Source organism: Leguminivora glycinivorella, chromosome 1 (assembly GCF_023078275.1).
Source record: "Leguminivora glycinivorella isolate SPB_JAAS2020 chromosome 1, LegGlyc_1.1, whole genome shotgun sequence".
Taxonomy (NCBI): domain Eukaryota; kingdom Metazoa; phylum Arthropoda; class Insecta; order Lepidoptera; family Tortricidae; genus Leguminivora; species Leguminivora glycinivorella.
In genome coordinates, this window is record NC_062971.1 from 10295092 (window position 1) to 10317968 (window position 22877).

Below are 22877 nucleotides of genomic sequence, written 5' to 3' on the forward strand. Positions count from 1 at the left end.
AGGTACTTATAGGTATAAAATATTAGTATTAAATGGTCTGATTGAAGATGGAAATCAAAGCCAGTGTAGGCTTGGTAGTTTTCGGCAAATGCAAATAATTCTTAGTTCTTGCAAAATAATGATATTAGGTCATGCAACAATCATCATGTTATAGTAAACATTTAAACAATGCACTCATGAATGCATCATTGAATGGATGAATTTCGCGCACATAGCTGTCTCCACTAGTTAGGTACAGTCTCTGATTGTATTTTTAACACTGACTCAGTAGTAAAACAACAACATCACCATATTTAATCTTATGGTTCAGCGTAAGCAGCCATTCGAACGGTGCCCGGCTTCAGTGAACGCTGGTCGTTCCCGCGGTCGATATAAAAACAAAAAATAAAACGTTACTACCTTCAAATTTTAACATCTAACAAAATGTTTATAAAAATTTTAACACAGTTAAATAGGGTGATTGTACTTTGAGTCGTATAATTAAATATACATTAAAATTAGTATTCAAAACAGTTAAATATATTATTAATTGAGTTGTGAATTACAATGGTGCACAAGTTTAAAATTGAATCTGCGGATGGACCAGCAATAAGTCGATTGAGATCAGTCACATCGCAGGTATTTACCCTGTTGTTAGTGTATACATACTTATAAGGTTTTGTGGCAAAATTATGTGATCGACAAAATTAAATATCAACATATCCGTAATCGCAGTCATAGGTAGTCATTTTTTTCCTTCATTACCTTTACAAATAGGTATTTACGTTTTAATTTTTAAGTAGGCAAGAGAGATGTAATAAATTAAATATACACCTTTTTTGTAATTGACTTGTTTTCCTGGAATTTTTCAGTTAATTTAGACTAAGAGTAGAATTTCTTTAATCTATGACTGACTTATCAATAACATACATATTCAATCAATCAATCAATATCTTTATTGCTTACTTTTACATAAAAGTATAACGTATGACATGAAAATTGGTATATTACATCGATCGTACATATTGATCGTTGTTTAATTTTCAGGAAAATGTTTTTTTAAATTTCCTATGTCTGGTGGTAATTATGCAAGACTTTATATAAAGAAAGGCAGGAAAACTCAGAAGAAATATTTTACTAGCTCTGGGAAAAATAAGCACCATTAAAGGGTGATTTGGTATCTGTGTGTGTTAATTACACTTCCCATTTAGTCTTCAAGACAAATAATTTTGTGTCAAGTAGGTACATAAAGGTTTGTCTTTATATACACTGTGAGCTCGAGTAACCTAAAGTCGTCCCACAATAAGTTTGCAACAATTTTGACAGCCCCAGCGGTGCAAGTGTTATTTTAAACGTCAAACTTCTAGAAATGATGACGTTTACTTAACCCTTACAGAGGCAGGGCTATCAAAATCGTTGCAGACTTATCATGGGCTGACTCTAACAAATTTACAGGTTGACTGTTGATAAGCATTTAGAGACTTAAATTTCATATATTTGGGTCATATATATGGGTCTTCATTTAAATATTATGACAAGTGAAAATTTGTTTGGAGTAATAACTCAGTGATAAACGCCTTACGTGAAACTTTCAAAGAAAGTCGCAAAGTTTATACCTATAATTATTAATAAAATATAACTTATTCATTGCATTATTTTAACAACAAGTTTTAAATGGAAACAACGTGTGCAGAAAACACCTAAATCTGCGAATGAACTCGAGCCCACGGTGTATATAGGTACTAAATATTAAATTTCAAGGTAGTTTCGTGATAGTCTGATATAAGGTACAGCGAGGCAAATCTCGACTGGGAGGCAATTGTAACTAATCAATTTTTTCCATTATTACACTATGATGTTGAGTTCTACATGTATCCACTGAACACGCCTACCATATATAACCGGTGGACACTGTTTAATAATGCAAACATTGTAAAACATGGAAAAAATGGACCAGTTACATTTGCCACCCAGTCGAGATTTGCCCCGCTGTACCTTATACGATATGAACGCAAATTAGTTTTATGTATTGTTTCGTTGATTTTTTTTAACTCCCGACGCAAAAACGACGGGCTGTTGTAAATTTGTCTGTGTGTCTGTCTGTATGTCTGTTTGTGTATGTGTGTGTCTGTCTGTGGCATCGTAGCTACTAAACGGATGAACCGATTTAGATTTAGTTTTTTTTTGTTTGAAAGCTAAATTAGTCGGGAGTGTTCTTAGCCATGTTTCATGAAAATCGGTCCACTACGTCACGGTCGGGGGTTTTATCGAAATTTTAATTTTATGGTTAGGTTATAATTTCATGTAAAATAATAATATCTAGGTACGTATACATTTCAACAACGAAAAGTATTAAGTTGAAAAGTTGTAGTATTGTTTAATAATATTTAGAAGACAGTAAAACAGCTTAGTTAGATAAATAATTTTAGATTTAACGAAGCAGAGCATATTCAATTATTCAGTTAGTTCCCTGTGTTTTATACCTATTGCTTTTCCTTATCAAAAAAACCGGCCAAGTGCGAGTCGGACTCGCGCACCGAGGGTTCCGTACAAACCTGCAAGGTTTACAAAGTTCGTTCATTACGACAATCGAGTCATAACTATGGTATTTTTATTGCAAAATGAAATTCATAACATTACAATGGGGAAAGATGGAGGAGCATAAATTTAAGAATATTTTGTAATGTAACTAAAAATTTAAGGTTTTCGGAATTTTTCCTTTATGTGTGCTATAAAACGTTGCTTCATGCCAAATTTCAAGATTCTAGGTCGACTGGAAGTACCCTTTAGGTTTTGATTCCCTTGCGAGTACTTGTGAGTTTCAAAATATGCAGCTTAAATTGCTGTTTCTTTTGATTGCGTTGACATAGAAGTTTGATTTTGTTACAGCTTAAAGGTATTATAGACCTGAGTATTTGGTATGAATTTCAATTTAATACCTCTATAGACGCGTTTATGAGGAAATGGGTAGTAAGGTTAAAATTATTAAAAAAAAATATATTATGTGATGTAACTAAAAATTTATGGTTTTCGTAATTTTTCCTTTATCTATGCTATAAGACGTTGCTTCGTACCAAATTTCAAGATTCTTAGTTCACGGGAAGCACCCTGTAGGTTTTGATTCCCTTGCAAGTGTCGAAAATTTGCGGCATAAACGGCTGTATCTTTTGATTGCGTTGGCTTAGAAGTTTTATTTTTTCACAGCTTCAAGGGACAGTAGACCTGAGTAATTGATATAAATTTCAGCTTCATACCTCCACGCGTTCCTGAGAAGAAGGGTCTTGACAGACGGACGGACGGACGGACAGACGGACAACAAAGTGATCCTATAGGGGTTCCGTTTTTTCCTTTTGAGGTACGGAACCCTAAAAACAGTAAAACATCGATTAAGAATCGTGCAGTCTGTTGTTTTAGTTGATTACGTAACTTTATGGCATAAATATTTACATTCCATACAGTTTGCATAATGTAAGACTTAATTTTACCTATGACACTGCGTAAAAAATTGGGCACCTAGAATTTCACATCCACACGAATTAATATTTTATGTATCTTCAAAACAATAATTGGCAGGAAACGGCGCAAAGTCGGGAAAATGCTATGCCCTGAGCCTAATATTCTCTTTAGGTCACTGAACCACATTCATTAGTTTAGTCAGTATTTTACTATTTAAGTACCTACGTTGTAGTAATCCAATTATTACACTTAGGTACCCTTAATTCGGATCTACATCACCCACTGGCTAATTCGAGCGGTTGAAACCAAAGATGAAACGCTTAGTAGAAAATATATCTTACTAGCTTTTGCCCACGGCTTCGCTCGCGTTAAATTCGAAAATTGCGGAATACTCCATACAAATTTCCACCCCCTATCATATAGGAAGTGGGGGATTTGAAAGGGACAAAAAGTAGCTTTTGTCACTCTCCATCCCTTCAACTATCTTCACATTCACGATGATGATGATGATGATGATGATGATGATGAGATCTTGTTATCCCTCATTAGGGGATTAAGTTTTACTGCCAGGTGATTGCCAGTAGAGACCCTGCTTGGACAATCTATGAATAGCACCTAATAAATTACCAAAAGTATTTTAACCCCCGAGGCAAAAACGACGGGGTGTTATAAGTTTGACGTGTCTGTCTGTCTGTCTGTTTGTTTGTCTGTTTGTCTGTATGTCTGTCTGTCTCTCTGTGTGTGTCTGTCTGTGGCATCGTAGCTTCCGAACGGATGAACCGATTTAGATTTGTTTTTTTTTTTGTTTGAAAGCTGAGTTAGTCGGGAGTGTTCTTAGACATGTCATGAAAATGAGTCCACTATGTCGGGAATTTTTTCAAAATTTTAATTTTGTGGTTAGGTTAGTCTTCTAAAAACCCGACATAATGAACTTAAGGCAAAACTCCGTGAATTTCCAGGTGGTAGCATGCATGTCTCCAAACCTACTGCTGCTGGACCTGGGCATGGCCATCAGCTTCTCAACCATCGCGGTGCCAGACCTCCTGAACGCTCCGGAAGGCCTTTCTCTAGATGAACGACAGGCTTCGTGGTTCGGTAAGTTTATTTTTTGCGCCAAAGTCAAGTTGAATGCCAAGTGCAGACCGCTGTGTACTTTTAAAAGCTTATTCATATATTCATCTATGCTATATTCAGCTTATAATTTGCAGTCAGCCCGTGTTAACTAGGGTTTAAGTATTTATTATTTTTTATTACAATGCTTCATCAGTACAATTATGCGATCGCACGCGGTCCGGGCAGACCGGAAATTATAGAATAAGTTTTTTGTCGAGAAATTTGTAATATTATTAACTAATATTTTTTTGGAAGTGTGATGACACTGATGATAAACATTGTCGTGTATACAAGTTATTAAATATTGCCAATTGAACTTAAACCCCATGTTGCACAATATATCATCAGATTTAACATTTCTACATTACGTAGGTAATACTTAAGACGAAAATGGATTCTGCATAACTTATCCAAATACCACACAATCTACAGTATAAATTATAACTAGTCTAGACAGCGCAAGTGTTTATTTGTTAAAGTCAAATCTTTGTAGGCAATTCTTTTAATCTAATTAGTTAATAAAAGACTTCGCCAAAATAAACAGCTTGATCCTTGTTTGAAATTTTTATTTATGTAGTAATTAGTGAAATTGGCTAAAACTGGTTTGGTCATGATTATGGAAACGTTTACAGCTATAAAGCAAACAAGAATTAAAATTAGAGAAATGTCGACCATGAACTACGAGTATGTATACTCGTGCTTGTTATCGAGAGGATAAATAACTTTCTCTAAGACGCTTTACTTATGTAACATAATATATACCTAAACATAACTTATTGACTTCAAAGTTTTTCAAGATTATTTTCAGCGTTGTTTCCCACGATTTCAATACATTTTAGGCTTAACTTTGAACACTGTATGTATGTATTTACATATTTTACTCACAGCAGCTGTGTAAATGAGATGGAATAGCGATAAATATAAAGAAATACGAGTTATCTACACCTTATGCCTTTTAAGACTCTCTGCTCTTTATTTCCTTTCTATTGCTCCGGACCAGTTAAGTACTCATAATATATTTTAAAACTAGTCGGTGGCAAGCAAAAACATGCTTATGGCTGATAGCAATTAGAAGCAGTACACAGATCATTATTCGTCTATCAAACTATGTTTTACTTCAAGTTGTCATAATATCCATCAAAATTATACAAGTCGGTAAAACACAATAAACGAACATTTTATTTTATCTATCGCTAAGATGGAACAATCAGTAAAACATCTTGGTAATGACCTTAATTTAAGCGGAAAATACGACTATAAGTATTTGATGACGGTCATTCTAGAGCAGAATAAAAAACAACAGCATAACATTTACTGACAGTTTTTTATTTGTTACCATAAAAACTAGGGTGATACGGAAAAGTATTTTTTACTAGAGAATAGAGATACACGTTTTTATCATCCAAAACAGTCATTTTTTGGTACTCCATCATGGTACTCCACCATCATTATCATCATCATCATATCAGCCCTTTATCGCGCCACTACTGAGAATAGGCCTATCTTCTAGTACGCCGCTTGTACAGGTCCTGAGCTAGTTTCATCCAGTTGTGACCCGCAATTTTACGGATGTTGTCCACCCAACCACCATAAGTACCAGAGTGAAATATAAATTTCTATTTTTTATCGAGACTAAAATCTCATCAGTCGAGTCAACAGTGTTTTCCAGCCATCTAAACGAAACGAATAATAGTAATAATTTTCAGGAAGCGTAGCTTTCCTAGCTCAGCCAATCGGAGCACTGCTCTCCGGTCCCATGGTAGACTACTGCGGTCGCAAGAAGGCCAACTTCATCGCCAACCTACCTCATGTCTGCGCGTGGCTTCTCATGTTTTTCTGTTGGAACCTGCCCACGCTATTCTTGGCCAACATCCTGCTTGGATTTGGCACTGGAGTCATGGAAGCGCCAATCAATTCGTACGTTGGAGAAGTAAGGTAAGGAAAGACATAACATACACTCATACATATACTCAAGCCTGTAAGGTGTAGGCAGAGCACATGAAACCGTTGAAGTTTCAGTACTACTCTTTTAGCAATTAAGCAATGGGTTAAATTAAATCGAAATTGTGACATATCCCATAGACGACTTTTAACTCGTCACCATTATAATAAATGGGCTTACTCTTGTTGTCAGTTGTCAGTCATGTTGAGGGAAATGTACGCAAATAGTGTAGGTATCAAGCGTATTTTAAGGATATCAATCCGATCCATATCTAATCCAGATCGAATTTATCCATATTTTAATATTATAAATGGGAAAGTGTGTGTGTCTGTTTGTTTGTCCGTCTTTCACGGCAAAATGGAGCGACGAATTGAAGTGATTTTTTTGTTGAGATAGCTGAAGGGATGGAGAGATTGGAGAGTGACATAGGCTACATGTTGTCTCTTTCTAACGCGAGCGAAGCCGCGGGAAACAGCGAGTATTTTATATTTGAAACTATAATTCGCCTACACTGAGAGAAATTTGCATTGTGAATTTAACAAGTTCGACTTGTTGCGGTTTATCCGTTTGAATCAGCCAAACGTATGTTTAAAACAATACGAGGGACGTTCAAAAAGTAATGAGAATGGATATGTTCCTGTATCTTGATTTAATTTGTTTGTCCATGTAATTTCAATTTAATGAGTACTGCACTCATTAAATTGAAATTGCATAATTCAAATTTTTACTACTTTCACTTGTTTTTCTTTGATATGTAAATAATTGACACTAGGTGAGGGATGAAAATTTTCAGTAAAATAAGAGCATGTTTTCATGAACATTTGAAATGTCGTGAGTTCATTTCTGACATGAATATCAAAAATAATCATACTTTAAATTAAAGCTGGGTTTATCCTTTGTTAGTAACAGCAATAAAAAAAGTTCGTATAGATACATTTTCAAACGGTATGGTATCCAAAAAAAATATAGGTGCTGTTTTGGGTCATGTTCACGATTTTTACAGATTATCACGAAAATTGAGAATATAGATTGGAAACAAAATTACGTTAGTATTAAAGAAGAACATACAATATTAAAAAAATGATTAGTTACAATAAGAACATTTTAAACAAACAAATAATAATGTTTTTGGCCTTCAAAATGACAGTCGACAGGGCCGAACCCTCAAATTGCCGAGGGTGCTGCTCAAGTTAGTGTATTTAAAGCTACAAGTGACATACCTAATATTGAAGGTAATATAAGGATCATTAATATTTTATACCCGACCTTTAAATAAAATTGTAATATTTATAATCGCTAGTCTGAAGTATAATGAAGTGAAGTGCTTACTGACATGGTATTTAGACTATCGTTAAGATTTTAATTTTTAAAGGGGGTAAAAAAATAATAATTGAAAAAATTAAATATGCAAATAAATCACAAAAGAGTTACTTTTAATTATAAAAATATAAGGATACTTACATTCTTATGTTATAATACTCATTATCATTACTTATTGAACGCCCCTCGTATGTGTCAGGTTGTTTTTATAAAATCGACTTGTTGATTCAAATATATTGCCGATTCAAATGACAAGTAGCTTGTTTTTAATTGAACCAAAGAGCACTATTTAACCAAAAAAACTTGTTGAACGAACATGAAAACTGGTTGTATTTTCTCTCAGTGTAGGTATGATAATAACGTGTTAAAGAAAACATAGCATTATGACTCTCGGCTTCACTTTTCTGTACCACACGCCAACTAACCAGCGTGGTTTTTCCACGGTTTTTCGTATTGATATGCTAAGTGCGATATTCGCCAAATAGTTGCCTACTTACTTAAAATTGGACATGTAGCTTCTAATGACTGGTAGTCACTATTGATATTTGTTAAATATTTGTGCTACCGCCAGCAAGTAGATAATAACTATATGATGTGTTATTAGTATATTCTTCTTCTTCTTCATGCGCCATCTCCGTCCAGGAGGTCGGCGACCATATGTCCATATGTCTCTCTACTTTCAGTCATGCGAATTAGTTTGTCTATGCTCTTCACTTTTAACCAGTCTTTTATATTCCTACTCCATAATATGCGGCTTCTACCACGGCCACGCTTCCCTTCAATTTTTCCTTCAATTATCAATTTCAGTAGGTTATATTTATTGTTATTTAGTATATTACTATATTACTTACATTACATTGTATTAATATATTACTTACCTGAATTCCGTGTCAGAATATATCTGTATCGTTTTAGGTCAATGTTACTTGATCCATTGCCTACTATTTCGTAACATTGATAACTATAGATATCAACAATAACATTTCATTAATGGTACGGATGGATTTACTATAAGTACATATTTTTATTGAAAACTAATGTTAATTCTTATTTGTTTTCCCTATAAAATTTTATTTTGGAACTTCTCATATACAATATACCGAATTAGTAAGCTTAGGACCTTTTATCGCATATCGCATACTGTAGTTCTAAAATCCGTGGAGTCGCCATATGAAAAAATTTCGAAGTCAAAGTAAAGTACAGATTTTAGAACCACAGTATGCGATAAAAACCCCTAAGCCAGGCCTAAGTTAGATACAAAAAATATTGCACGGTGCATTTCATAGAAAATTAGGGATAAATATTACCTATTTCTGTAACTAACATTTAACTACATAAGATTATAGAAAGTCAAATGAGGCACGTTACTTTAACAGAATATTGTAATAAATATCTAACGCAACTTAGTACTTACTTTGTTTTAAATTCACAACGCCCACTTACTTACAAGTAGGTACCTAATTGCTAATTAGTACATAACGTCCCGAACGTGCAGCAAAGGCATGATCTAATCTTCCACATATTTTTACTCTCATTACAGCCCCTATCATGGCCTTTTTTATTTGGTACTAGCTTTTGCCCGCAGCTTCGCTCGCGTTAGAAAGAGACAAAAAGTAGCCTATGTCACTCTCCATCCCTTCGATTATCTCCACTTGAAAAATCAAGACAATTCGTTGCTCCGTTTTGCCGTGAAGGGCGGACAAACAAACAGACACACACTTTCCCATTTATAATATTAGTATGGATGTGCCCATCGACATACTATATTTTATCAAAACCATTTTAGACTTTTCTTTTATAGGGGATGAGGAGATGAGGACACCTATTGCAAAAATGTATAGGCAAAGACCTATATAGCTCCGTATAGACAGATAAAGTCTAAGAAAAAAACGTACCTCAGTACCATACAGAAAAAGGTACGATGGCCTAGATGGCATTACACCTTTAGGGTACGCTCAGCTAGATGGCGCTAATATTGATATTTGACATTTTAAAACATATCAAGCTAAGAATATGGGCCAAATTGTCAAAATTGAGGTTCAAAAGTTTTAAGCCTGTGTCAAGAGATGGCAGTCTATGCACTCTGATTACACATTTTACTTCGACAGTAACTCTCTATAATACTCGATCCTCTTTGGTATAGGTTACAAATAAAATCTATTCATAAAAAGAATGTGCACTTTAGCAGCTGTGTCTAATTGTCTATAGTGCTGCAAAGACAGTTGCCCCCTTTACATTTATATGCAGGCGGTCAATTATCTCTACAGCTGACTGTACATACTAACAAACATTTTATATTAAAGAAAAAAAATGGAAAAATGTACGCTTCCGCCGGGACTTGAACCCGCATCCTCTGCAATCCGTGCATTGCTCTTAACCAATTGAGCTACGGAAGCCGCGTCAAGTCCCGCCGGAAGCGTAATTATTTTTCCATTTTTTACTTTAATATAAAAATGTTTAGAATCGTTAGCAGACGCTTCTGCTTGTTAAAAATAAATTTACTACCAACTATGCTAATGTTTAACCACCATTTTCTACAGTGAGCCAACCATCCGAGGAGCGCTATGCACGCTCTCGCAGCTGTTTACGTCCATCGGAGTGTTCGTGATGTACTTCCTGGGCACCGTGGTGGACTGGCGGAGGGCGGCGCTCATCTGCCTCGTGGCTCCCGTTCTCTCCATGCTTCTTATTCTATTGGTATGAACCCAGCTACAGACCAAACAATGTGAAGCGCTATACATACTCTCGCAGCTGCTGATGTCTATCGCAATGTTCGTGATGCATGGTCATTGGTCGCGCGATAAATGATAAAACATCAGGCCGTCCCCATCGCACTTACAAATAGTGCGAAAAGGACGGCCTGACGTTATGTCGTTTATCGCGCGACCATGCTATCGGTTCTGGTCACCGTGGTGCGCAGGACGGCGCATTTCGAAACATAACAAACAAATGAATATCTACAAAAGTTACTGGTTCCTACTTAGAATGTTTGACCCAACTAAACTATTTCAGGTCCCGGACACTCCAGTTTGGCTGCTAGTCCACAGACGTGAGAAGGAAGCTCTCAAGTCTCTGTGTTATCTCCGAGGCTGGACTACACCCGAGAATGTTCGCGAGGAGTTCGATGACCTCGTCGTCTACTCTAAGACTTTACAGCAATGCGTCATCTGCCAACAAACTAATGACAATAAGATTCCGACTGACTGTGAACATGACAAAATGAATATTATTAGGAGGTTAGTAATAAAAGTTAGGATATCTGATCTGAAAATCTCATTTAAAGCACCCCGATTGGACAAATCTTGATTAAGTAAGATATATTATAAAATACCTTTTGTGTTGTGTTGAGTCCTAAATTTTATAGTATTTATTCATCGTCAATGCTCATAAAATTGAATCGTATTAGACCCATCTAGCAATGCACGGTCGAGAAGTTTCCAAAGTTGCAGAACATTCCTCATGAGAATTTTCGGTAACTTCTGAGAATGTTCTCGAGAACGAGAATTTATCAGAATACTTAGTAATTTCGTAGTTTATACCATAATTTCGTCGAACTCAGCAAGTCAAGACGTAGTCCCGTGGTAGTGCGCTGGCTTCGTATGCCGATGTTCTCAGGTTCGATCCTGACAGCGATCTTTTTGTTTTTATTTTGTTTTTTTTTTTTTTTGTATATACATATATTGGCATGACCAAAAACAGGCATCAAGAAATAATAGTTCGGTACCTAATTTAAAAAAGTCAGGACTAAAACTGTGAAGTCTGAAAGTCGAAATGTTCCCTGAAGTATAGTGAGAATTTAAGCAACTTATAGTGAGAATTTAGGTAACTTATCACTTAATCAACAAAATAGCTAACTGTAATAGACAATATTATACCTATAATAACATATAGTTTTATATTATGCCCATTTAAACATTATTTCAAGTATATTCTCTTGTTTAAATAATAAATTGCATGTTGCGGGAATGTTCTGCGAACATTCTCAAGAATGTTTCCGCTTTTTGGGAATGTTCTGCAATTTCTACATTACTAGACCCATCACAATAAACTTGTATCTACTTGTTTGACACCGCATATATACACAAAACATATAACAATAATAAGCACCTCTTTGTTTGCAGGATGACACTGAAGTTCAGATACGTAATGTTGTGCAAGGAGACTCTTCGACCATTGCTGCTCGTGTTTTTATACTTCACGTTCCTGGTGATGAGCGGGCTGGCCCCAACGAGGCCAAACATGGTCAACGTATGTGGAGCCTTTGGAATGGCAGACGATGGAAAAAACATAGTGGTATGAATTATGTACTCTGTTCAATACAACAGGCGTCGTAATTGGCATTTTTAAAAGACATGAAATATGAAAAAAATACTTCGGTAAAGAGTACATTTTCCACGCTCGTCTCTCAGTAGGATAATAAGTTGTTGTTATTGCAATAACCATTATCATGACAATAGCGAACCTTTCAACAGACTAATGTATTCCGAAGGCTTCAAGTTACCATTTATTTACCAACATAAAGTACCTACGTACCTAATGAAGCGGTAAATAAATAAATAAATAAATATTGGGGACACCTTACACAGATCAACTTAGCCCCAAACTAAGCAAAGTTTTTACTATGGGTGCTAAGCGACGATATACATACTTAAATAGATAAATACATACTTATATACATAGAAAACATTCATGACTCAGGAATAAATATCTGTGCTCATCAGTCTCATCACACAAATAAATGCCCTTACCGGGATTCGAACCCAGGACCGCGGCTTAGCAGGCAGTGTCACTACCGACTGGGCCAGACCGGTCGTCTAACGGAGTACTTACCTAACGCGAATTTGTAAGATTCTAAGTCTTAACTAATTTGCCATTTAATTTTTTCTCAGCTTATGGTCGGCATACTGACCCTAGTCACTAGCATCGTGACGATTGGGTTCATCAAAATCTTTGGAAAACGGAAACTGGCACTTTTAGCCATGCTCGGCGCTGCCATTTCCTGCGCAGCTCTCAGCGCCTACGCTAGGAACAACATTCAAGATTCGGTCTTCTCCTATGACACTGATACGTTTCCTGACAAGAAGAGTTATGTGCCGCTCGTATTGTTCTATATGATCGCCATTTTTAACGGATTTGGAGTGCCATGGGTGCTGCTTGGAGAAGTGTTTCCATTTAGGTAAGATGATTTTTTAGTAACTTAGGGGTTAAGGATGGGGATGATATTACATACAAACGTATTTCCACACACCCTTCGACCAAGACTCCTTCTGAAGGTCCTTAGATTTTCACTCGATCGCTCATCACAAAGGAATTTAAATTCCAACTTCGCAACACTAAAGATGAAAGCGGTTTTGTTTCGTACACTTTACTTATACGATGTCCTCCGTCATAACTCTCATAAACGGAACACATACCATACTTACCAACAAGTGATCGTAATAAGGCGCAGGTTGTTGTTACATATTTCACTATAAATATTTTTATCTAATTGTTACAGGAGTCGAGCTACTGCTCAAGGAATAGCAGCGGCGCTCAACTACGTAGTTACCTTCCTTGCTACTAAAACATTCATCGACTTGGAGACAAACACATATCTATGGGGCACATATGCTGTATATGCCACATTTAGCTTTCTAGGAACTATATATTTATACTTCTTTTTGCCGGAAACAGAGGGGAAGAGTTTACAGGAAATTGAATCGTATTATAATGGGAAACTTAAAACCTTCGCCGATGATCCCGTTATCAACCTTTTTAAGAGATTCAAGAGATAGTCTTTTTGGTTTCAAATTATTTATTCCATTACAGAGATCAAGACTTAATATATTCGTTGAACTTATCGAGACTAAGAATTTGTTGGTTCTTTCTGCCGAGCTTGTCTTGAAATTTATGCCAAATATATTTATATATTTTTGAGCAACCAATATTGAAACAACAGACGTTGCAAAGAAATACCTACGATGTAAGTAATGCAAAGGACAGTAAGTCGAATCGTGATTAGGTATGAATTTTATATTCAAGTAGCAAGTTGCTGTTTTTATTTATTTTTTTAACTAGTGTCTTTAGTTTAATTTTACTATAATGTTATAACTAGTTTCCCATGTTGTTTGCATGTTGCAGTCGAGAATTAGTTATTAACGAAACTGCATAACATCTGTCTTTAATATTAAAGAATTATGAACTGTTTATTGTAGTTTTTATATAAATCTAAACCTATAATATTATTACATATTTATAAAAACGAGTATTTCAGACCTGCGAGCGTAGCACACTAGTTCGATAAACTTTATCACATCGGTACGTCCCTATCGCACTGACAAATACCTAGTGCGAAAGGGACTGCCTGACATTATATCGTTTATCACGCGACCATGCTTGCCCAGAAGTATTTAACATTACTTTGAGTTTAAGTAGACACATTCTAGACAATTTCAAAGTCATAGGCGGCACTACAACTTTATGACTCGTAAAGTTACCTACAACTCAAATTTATTTAGCCTAACCTTAACAGTTACGTTACTAAAATCGGCAAGATCTAAATTTACAGTGAAGGATCTTCAATCTTGGTCATGAACAAAGGCACGCTTAGCTGATTATCCCACAGCACAGCTAAGAACGGCCGGTCTGCCCTGAACACGACGGAGGGGTTGTCGAAAGACAATGCTACGACTGCAACCACTGTAGATGCGGCGGCTGTGGCGCCCTGCTCGTCTATTGACATCATGGCGGAATGAACCGCGGAGGAGACTTGGGGCGAAGTGGCGCGGTACAGGCCGATGTGGCTGAGCTCCGATGTTGGAGAAAACATCCTTGTGATTCCCATCTGAAAATTATTAATAACTATGTTGACATAACCGAAGGAATATTGTAGCGTTGTTTAATTAAATGGTATCACTTATTTCTTCGAGATCGACTGAGGGCTAATATAATTTTTAATAAGTGAAACCGTATTGTTCTTTCCAGAGATTTATAATTAAATTAACCGTAAAAAAACACAAATCAGAGCTCTTGTAGCACAGAGCACGACTATTTTTATAATAACCTACCACGGGTTCATCTTCCAGTTTATGCAACACTAACAATTAAAAACAGAGTCGCTGCCAGTCCCGTCGTGGATGATGTCTGGTCAAGCAGACCGTTAGCCACAGCCTAAGTGCGTTTTCACATTATCCGATCCGATATCGGATGTCGGACCGACCGATATCCCATACATTACAGGCGCCATCTTGGATTTTTTCCATTGATATCCTTCCGACATCCGATATCGGATCGGATAATGTGAAAACGGACTAAGTCAGATAAGTCTTAATTTCAGGTTCTTAAGGTTCATTGGTATGGGCTGACTTACCTTTGTGAAAATCGGTTGAAGATCAGCATTACTTCGGACACTGAATTTGGGTATTTCGAGTAGAACGTCCTGGCGCCGTAGGTTCTGGTAGTTTGCAAGAGTTTCACCATCGAGCGACGCCAACACAGCCGACACGTCGGCGCCAGCAACGGGCAGCAACATGACCAGGGAGTATTCATTGTTCTGGAAATATATCAATTATCATTTTATTTACCTACAAACAGTCATTCAAATACAGTACAACACACACATGTATAGTGAGAACCTATGTATAGATATTACTCGAGAGTTTGCATAAAAATATATGTATTTCCAGTTTTAATTGGTCTATGATTTAGAGACATGTCGCTTTTTGGAAAGCTAGCAGGGAATGTGAGATACTTTAGACGCATAGCTTAATAACTATGGACATATCGTTTGTTGCGCTTGAAATACATTTTTATAGCGCTGCTTTGTATCGGTTTTTTGATTGACTCTCTTTTGAATCATGTTCGATAATTTTATTCAAAATTTAGATCTCGTTTCTACAAAAGCGCTCAAATTTTCAAACCATGTAGAAAAATAGACCTCAGTCAAATTAATATGAAGTATTATTCTCCTAAATCCTTACCTCAAAAGGTAAAACAATGACAATGGCTTTATTAGCCTTGTCTAAGCCAGCCCTGAAGCCACTCCGCAGCGTCATGAACGACACAGACTTCTTGCCTCCATTGCTCAGATTAAAGTCTTGCAAAGACGTCTCTGACCTCTGGAACATGGTCTCCCATATACCCTTGAAGTATATTGCGTTGGCCAGCACGAGTTGAGTGTTGACACCGATAGAATCTGAAACATTTAAGGATACATGTGTCATAAAATCTTTTCTTTTGCATTCACGGTAGGCCATAGCCAATTAGCCACCAGTGCCACCACACAAGTTTTAACAATGTATAAATACTTCAATCTAAAAACATGGTTAAGACATGACCCCTGTTCGGGTATAGGCCTCCTCCAGCTGCCTCTAATCACTTTTTTGTGCCTTTTCCATCCAGTCTATCCCCGCTATGTTTTTGATTTCATTGACCCAACGATCTTTTGGTTTTCCTGATCTCCTTTACCCGCTTGGACCCAACCTGGTTTGTATTACATACGTAGTCAAAGCGTGTATGATCTACTAATCCTACCTTAGTACTTATCTGCCTCTTTATAATTGAGAGCGCCTCATGAATTAAAATTTATCACCCGAAATACTCAAAGGTAAAAAGTTTCAAAACTTCATACTTGTAACTCGAAAACAAAAAATCGGCTAACATACATGCTAACATTCTGATAGCCCGCGATACGACGAATCTAAAAAAAATTTGGACCTCAGGGTTTAGACCACCCAGTATAGTGTTTCTAGATCACTAACACTTCCACTACTCGATGTCATCCTTGAAGGGTAGGTAGCGTGCCTGAATTTCCTAGTCTATGGGAAAAAGCTCCAGTTGTTAACATTATAAACCATACATTTTCTAATCTTTTGGGTACCGACTATGTGCTATGTGATGATGACTACGACTATATGATGTCAGAACCAAATCAAATATATTTCTTACCTGGGGATACGAGCTTGTTAATCTGGTTGTTAGTCTTGCTAGCAATCCAAGAGTTTATTTTCTGGACAGCAGCATTTGGATTGTCAAAACTGATTCTTGAAACTTCACTGCCAAAGTTCTGAATTGCAAAATTCTTGAAATCACGACTAAGCTCGAATGAATCTGAAGCGAAAATACTGCTCGCTGATCGCAAAATGTTTCTTTCATCGCCACGCTTCTGAAACCGTAAAGATGGCTTTTGTAAACAAAATTAATAGGTACAAAACCAAAACAAATCCTCAGACAGAGTTAAAAAACAGATATTACGAAAGAGCTAAGCTACGAGCACAGAGAACCTCCTATAGAGTACGAATATTGTAAATTTTGTGCGCGGTACAAATCACCAGTGCTTGGGGCGCGAGGAGCGGGAGGGGAATGTGTTTAGCGCGCTGCGATTGGTCGTTTCAAGGACGGCGGGCAGTCGCGCCAGATGAAAAGGGACAGAAGTATGACTGTCCCTCTACTGTCGCGTAAGTAGCCAGTGTAAGTTGACCTATGCCGGCTCTGAATAAATTATAAATATGAGTTATTTGTGGAATGTAATGCAGTCTATTTTTAAATTTGAGCATGTTGTTACCTTTCCACACCATTTCACAATACAGGTGGACATCTTTAAGGCATCAAAATACCCTTTTTCAATTTTTTTATTGCGAAAAACACGCGCTGCTTTCGGGTCGGTTACTTGGTCGCTACTGATCGGGCACGGCGAGCGCCCGCGCTTATATCATGGCAAATACAAGTAAGGCTGGTGACCGCGAGTCGTCTTGTAATGGATGTCTATAGGGGTTGGTCTGTGGCTACGAGTAAGAGACGTAGCTCACTAGTCTGATAAACGACATGATAAGCTAAATGTAGTCAAAGTTACGGGCAAGGATTATTTATATCTAATTTACATACTTCATACTAAGAATGGTAGTTCGATTTTTTAGCACCACCTATTAAATACTATCATAACTACCTACACTGATGATGCCTACAATTTTTTTTTTTTTTCAAAATGTGTATTGACGTGATATCATGATCATGACTTTAAAATAAAGAAATACTTATGTCATTTGTTCTTATAAAACATACATTAACATTACAATAACATTAGAAAATATGATTTTGGCCACTTCCAGGCTGCGAACAGCGCCATCTAGTTTTAAGCCTAAAAGGCCCATACATTTCAGGGGTAGATACGCTTTTTTTTGTATGAGCTTTGTCAGTCCAGTATTAAATCGTTTTGTTTACGGGTACCTATGTTAGTTAACATAAGGTACAGCGGAGCAAATCTCGATTGGGGGGCAATTGTAACTGATCCATTTTTTCCATTATTACACTACTAGCTTTTACCCGCGGCTTCGCCCGCGTAATAAAAGTATTCTTATTGAAACGTTTACAAAAAATAAGATTTTCATTTGGATCCGTAGGTTTCTTTGTAGGTACAGATGTCCGCGATTATTTCGATTAAGGTAAAGCGGGGCAATTCTCGACTGGAGGGCCATTGTAACTGATCTATTTGCTGTACGGTCCGGTTTTGGCTGACTGTACCTTACACATATTACTATTGCTTTAAAATAAATTCTTGCAATGATTGTAGAATTGTTACAAAGCGACCACAGCGTAGGTAGTAGGTACGAATATGTATGTATTTTACCTATTTAAATATTTACAACCCACAAAACAACTTCAACACTTCATACAACCCACATAGCCAGTATCTCGACGCTATGGTCGATAGGGTAGAAAGTACTTCCTTGCATTATCGCTCACAATTTTTTCCATTTTGCTTATACTTATTGCAAACGTAAACATATAAAAGGCAAGCAAACAACGATCTTCTTACAGCACATTGAATGTAATAGTTATTACGGATGCAGGATACTCGCCGATGCCTACTTACTAATACCTTCCCACTGAGCCACCTGCATTTTATCCCCGTCCCCGTCCTCTATTTCTATCCCTATCCCTATCCCTGTCCCTGTCCCTGTCCCTGTCGCTGTCGCTGTCGCTGTCGCTGTCGCTGTCGCTGTCGCTGTCGCTGTCGCTGTCGCTGTCGCTGTCGCTGTCGCTGTCGCTGTCGCTGTCGCTGTCGCTGTCGCTGTCGCTGTCGCTGTCGCTGTCGCTGTCGCTGTCGCTGTCGCTGTCGCTGTCGCTGTCGCTGTCGCTGTCGCTGTCGCTGTCGCTGTCGCTGTCGCTGTCGCTGTCGCTGTCGCTGTCGCTGTCGCTGTCGCTGTCGCTGTCGCTGTCGCTGTCGCTGTCGCTGTCGCTGTCGCTGTCGCTGTCGCTGTCGCTGTCGCTGTCGCTGTCGCCTGTCGCTGTCGCCCTGTCGCTGTCGCTGTCGCTGTCGCTGTCGCTGTCCCTGTCCCTGTCGCTGTCCCTGTCCCTGTCCCTGTCCCTGTCCCTGTCCCTGTCCCTGTCCCTGTCCCTGTCCCTGTCCCTGTCCCTGCCCCTGCCCCTGCCCCTGCCCCTGCCCCTGCCCCTGCCCCTGCCCCTGCCCCTGCCCCTGTCTGTCCCTGTCTCTATCCCTATCCCTAAGCCTATCACGTTCCTGTCCCTGTCCTTGCCCCTGTCAAATTATCATGCTAGGAGGTGAACTATAAAAAATCCTTTCTTAGTGCTCCTCTAAGGAATTCAATTCTTTTATTTCAACTCAATTTACAACAACAGGGAAGAAAATTTCCTTTTCCACCTCATTAAATTTTAAAATCGTTGTATTTATCGTGATCAGCGACCCGATAAACCATAAAAACGATACCCATATTGTGCTTTTGACTTTACCCCCTTTGCACCCCTTTAGGGGTCAAATTTCTTTAGAAATCCTCCTGTGAAGTTTCGAATAAAATAGTCAAACTAATCTTGTTTCCCCATACAAACTTTGAACCCCCATTTCACCCTTTTAAGAGGAGAATTTTGAAAAATCCTTTCTTAGTGCTCCTCTACGCCATATAAGGAACCTATGTGCCAAATTTGAAATCTCTAGGACCAACAGTTTCGGCTGTGTGTTGATATGTCAATCAGTCAGTCAATATCTTCTTTTATATATTTAAACCCCATTGCACCACGACAGGGGAGAAGGTATTTCACTTCCGCCTCGTTAGATTTTAAAAACGTGTTTATCGTGATCAGCGACCCGATAAACCATAAAAACGATACCCATATTGATTTCTTGACTTTATCACCCCCTTTTCACCCTTTTAGGGGTTAAATTTTCAAAAAACCTGAAACACGTAGTCAGTCATATGTCTTAAGGAATCTTCCTGTGAAGTTTCGAATAAAATAGTCAAACTAATCTTGTTTCCCCATACAAACTTTGAACCCCCATTTGACCCCTTTAGGAAGTGAATTTTGGAAAATTCTTTCTTAGTGCTCCTCTACACTATATAAGGAACCTACTTGACAAATTTGACGTCTCTAGGACCAGCGGTTTCGGCTGTGCGTTGATATGTCGGTCAGTCAGTCAATATCCTCTTTTATATATTTTTTTGATATTTAAACCCCATTGCACCACAACAGGGGAGAAGGTATTTCACTTCCGCCTCGTTAGATTTTAAAAACGTTGTATTTATCGTGATCAGCGGCCCGATAAACCATAAAAACGATACCCATATTGATTTTTTGACTTTATCACCCCCTTTTCACCCTTTTAGGGGTTAAATTTTCAAAAAACCTGAAACACGTATTCAGTCATATGTCTTAAGGAATCTTCCTGTGAAGTTTCGAATAAATTAGTCAAACTAATCTTGTTTCCCCATACAAACTTTGAACCCCCATTTGACCCCCTTAGGAGGTGAATTTTGGAAAATCCTTTCTTTGTGCTCCTCTACACTATATAGGGAACCTACGTGCCAAATTTGAAATCTCTAGGACCAGCGGTTTCGGCTGTGCGTTGATATGTCAGTCAGTCAGTCAGTCAGTCAGTCAGTCAGTCAGTCAGCTTCTTCTTTTATATATTTAGATGATGTTGAGTTCTACATATATCCACTGAACACGCCTACCGTATATAACCGGTGGACGCTCTATTTAATAATGCAAATATTGTAAAACACGGAAAAAAATAGACCAGTTACATTTGCCCCCCAGTCGAGATTTGCCCCGCTGTGCCTTATGTATAGGGCATAGGTAAAGGTTTATAGGTATTCCTTACCCGAAATTCTGTATTCATAAGTCGAAATGCTTCCGCTGACTTCTCTGGCGACAGTCTCAATGCATTAGTGACTTGCTCTTGAGTGGCGCCCGTGGCACCGGCTTGCAGGAGCGCCAGCATATTCACCACAGACACTGGAGAAACCACAATGTTTGACTGATTTCCTCTAGCGCTCTGAAACAGACAAACACATAAATAAAAGTGCCTTTATGCCTATTTGAACTCTATCAAGAGGATTGAATACAGCATTCAAATATCGTGCATCTGGCTCGTGCTTGGCGGTAGTTGTATTAACGCGAATGAACGCACAATAATTATATTAAATTTTTCTAGATACCGTTCTCATGTTTGTGTATGTTTGAATTGACCTGTAATATGTAGTAATTAATGACTAATAACAGTCATTATGATTGTATCAGAAGTCGTAATTATAAATTCATTAACATTGGAGCTAAGCAATTATTCTAAGGAAAAAATGTAACAAAGCTTACCTTCATCATAAAAATGCCAATGTGTGAGATAACCGCAGACGCTAGTTTCATATCATTTGTCAAATTTACTTGGCGAGTATTCTGAGATAAAGGGACGGGGTCTGCTCGGGTTGCGTATCGGTTATCGGCACCAGCACCGATGTTTGAATGAGTTAAACTTTGCTTGGTATAATAATCTTGACTAGATTGCGAAGGCGGTGCAAGTCCCAAGCTTTGTTGAAACTGGTAGTTCGAATTCTGGCTCAAATTAGGATTAAACTGATTTTGGTTTTGTTCATTATTCTGATTTACCGGCAGATTCAAATAGTTATACTGATTCTGCAAATTGTTTGCTTGACTTTGTAAGTTATCGTTTTGATTAATCGTTTGGTACTGATTCTGTAAGTTACCATTTTGTGTAACTGGTTTATTTACAGTCTTAAATATGTCATCCTGTTTGTTACCATTTCTTAGGTTTTGTTGTCCTGACTGCGCCTGCGCTTGTTGTATGCTGGCTTTTGCATCGTCACTATTAAGATTCACATTCTTAATGTTATTACTCCTGGGCAAGTTATCTTCGAAATATAACTGTCCAGATCCAGGTTCGTTTGAGTTGGAAGTCCTTGTCAGGCTTTGCGAATCTATTCTTATTGTCAAGCAGACTATTGTCAATAAAACTGAAACAATTTAAATCATGGAAAGTTGTATATTAGGTATAAATAAAAGTCCACAAAGATAACAATATATACGAAACATCAAATTGATGACAACGGCGTCAAATGTGCCAATGCATTAAGCCGTATAAATAACGGTCCTTTACGTTCTATGAACAGAGGTAAACAAACGACGACCTACTTACACCTTACAAAAGTTCAACATAACCTAAACCGGTTCTACTTACTCTGAAGCCTCATGTTGTTTGTACACTGTTATTTTTCTAGTTTTCACTGTCTCAATATGTAGACACTTAAATTTTATTATCAATAATTACATTGACTTTTAAATTGATAGATTATTTATTTGGCTATGTCACTGTGCGCTACATGACCGGTCTCTATGAGATCTCGGGATGGACTATAAACAAGATAATTAATTCCGACGAGTGCGTCATACTGGTAAAGTCTTTAAAATGGAATTTACTGTAATGTCTGCAAGGTGCTTGTTTCTATGGCACAGTGACGTTAATATCGCATTATCAACTTAGCTTCCACTACCAATCAGGTTTACGTTGTGGATTTTCCTCTTAGCCGGTTTCATGTTTCCTTGTTGTTTCGTATTATCTTGTTGTATCCAATTTTATATTTTTTCGAAACTACGTCAGAAGGGATTGGCAGTGTAACCGTTTCTGGGGAATGACAACAGCTAATTCTGTTTTTAGAATTCATTGGAATTCCTAAATCTGCTGCCATAGGTATGGTGTTCAGAAGTACGATAGGTGTATATGGCTATGGTAAACGCCTATCGTAGGTAAGTACTTAGGGTCAGCCGTGTGCTTTTTTGTCAC

At 37.6% G+C, this 22877-nt stretch overlaps 2 protein-coding genes across 2 annotated transcripts; one reads left to right on the forward strand and one right to left on the reverse strand.

Moving 5' to 3' along the window:
* Positions 1 to 339: 339 nt before the first annotated feature.
* On the forward strand, positions 340 to 13996 carry LOC125232691 (facilitated trehalose transporter Tret1-like). Its single transcript, XM_048138449.1, has 8 exons — positions 340 to 618; positions 4395 to 4530; positions 6255 to 6483; positions 10351 to 10507; positions 10823 to 11046; positions 11932 to 12103; positions 12700 to 12986; positions 13308 to 13996. The coding sequence occupies exons 1-8, from the start codon at positions 547 to 549 to the stop codon at positions 13582 to 13584; spliced, it is 1554 nt and encodes a 517-aa protein (XP_047994406.1). The 5' UTR covers positions 340 to 546; the 3' UTR covers positions 13585 to 13996.
* Positions 13587 to 22588, reverse strand: LOC125232667 (serine protease inhibitor 42Dd-like). The gene is made up of 7 exons (XM_048138423.1): positions 22275 to 22588; positions 21395 to 22050; positions 20904 to 21077; positions 16736 to 16952; positions 15769 to 15983; positions 15159 to 15341; positions 13587 to 14633 (listed from the first exon to the last, which is right to left on the reverse strand). Exons 1-7 carry the CDS (start codon positions 22285 to 22287, stop codon positions 14352 to 14354), a joined length of 1740 nt encoding a protein of 579 aa, XP_047994380.1. The 5' UTR covers positions 22288 to 22588; the 3' UTR covers positions 13587 to 14351.
* Positions 22589 to 22877: the final 289 nt, after the last annotated feature.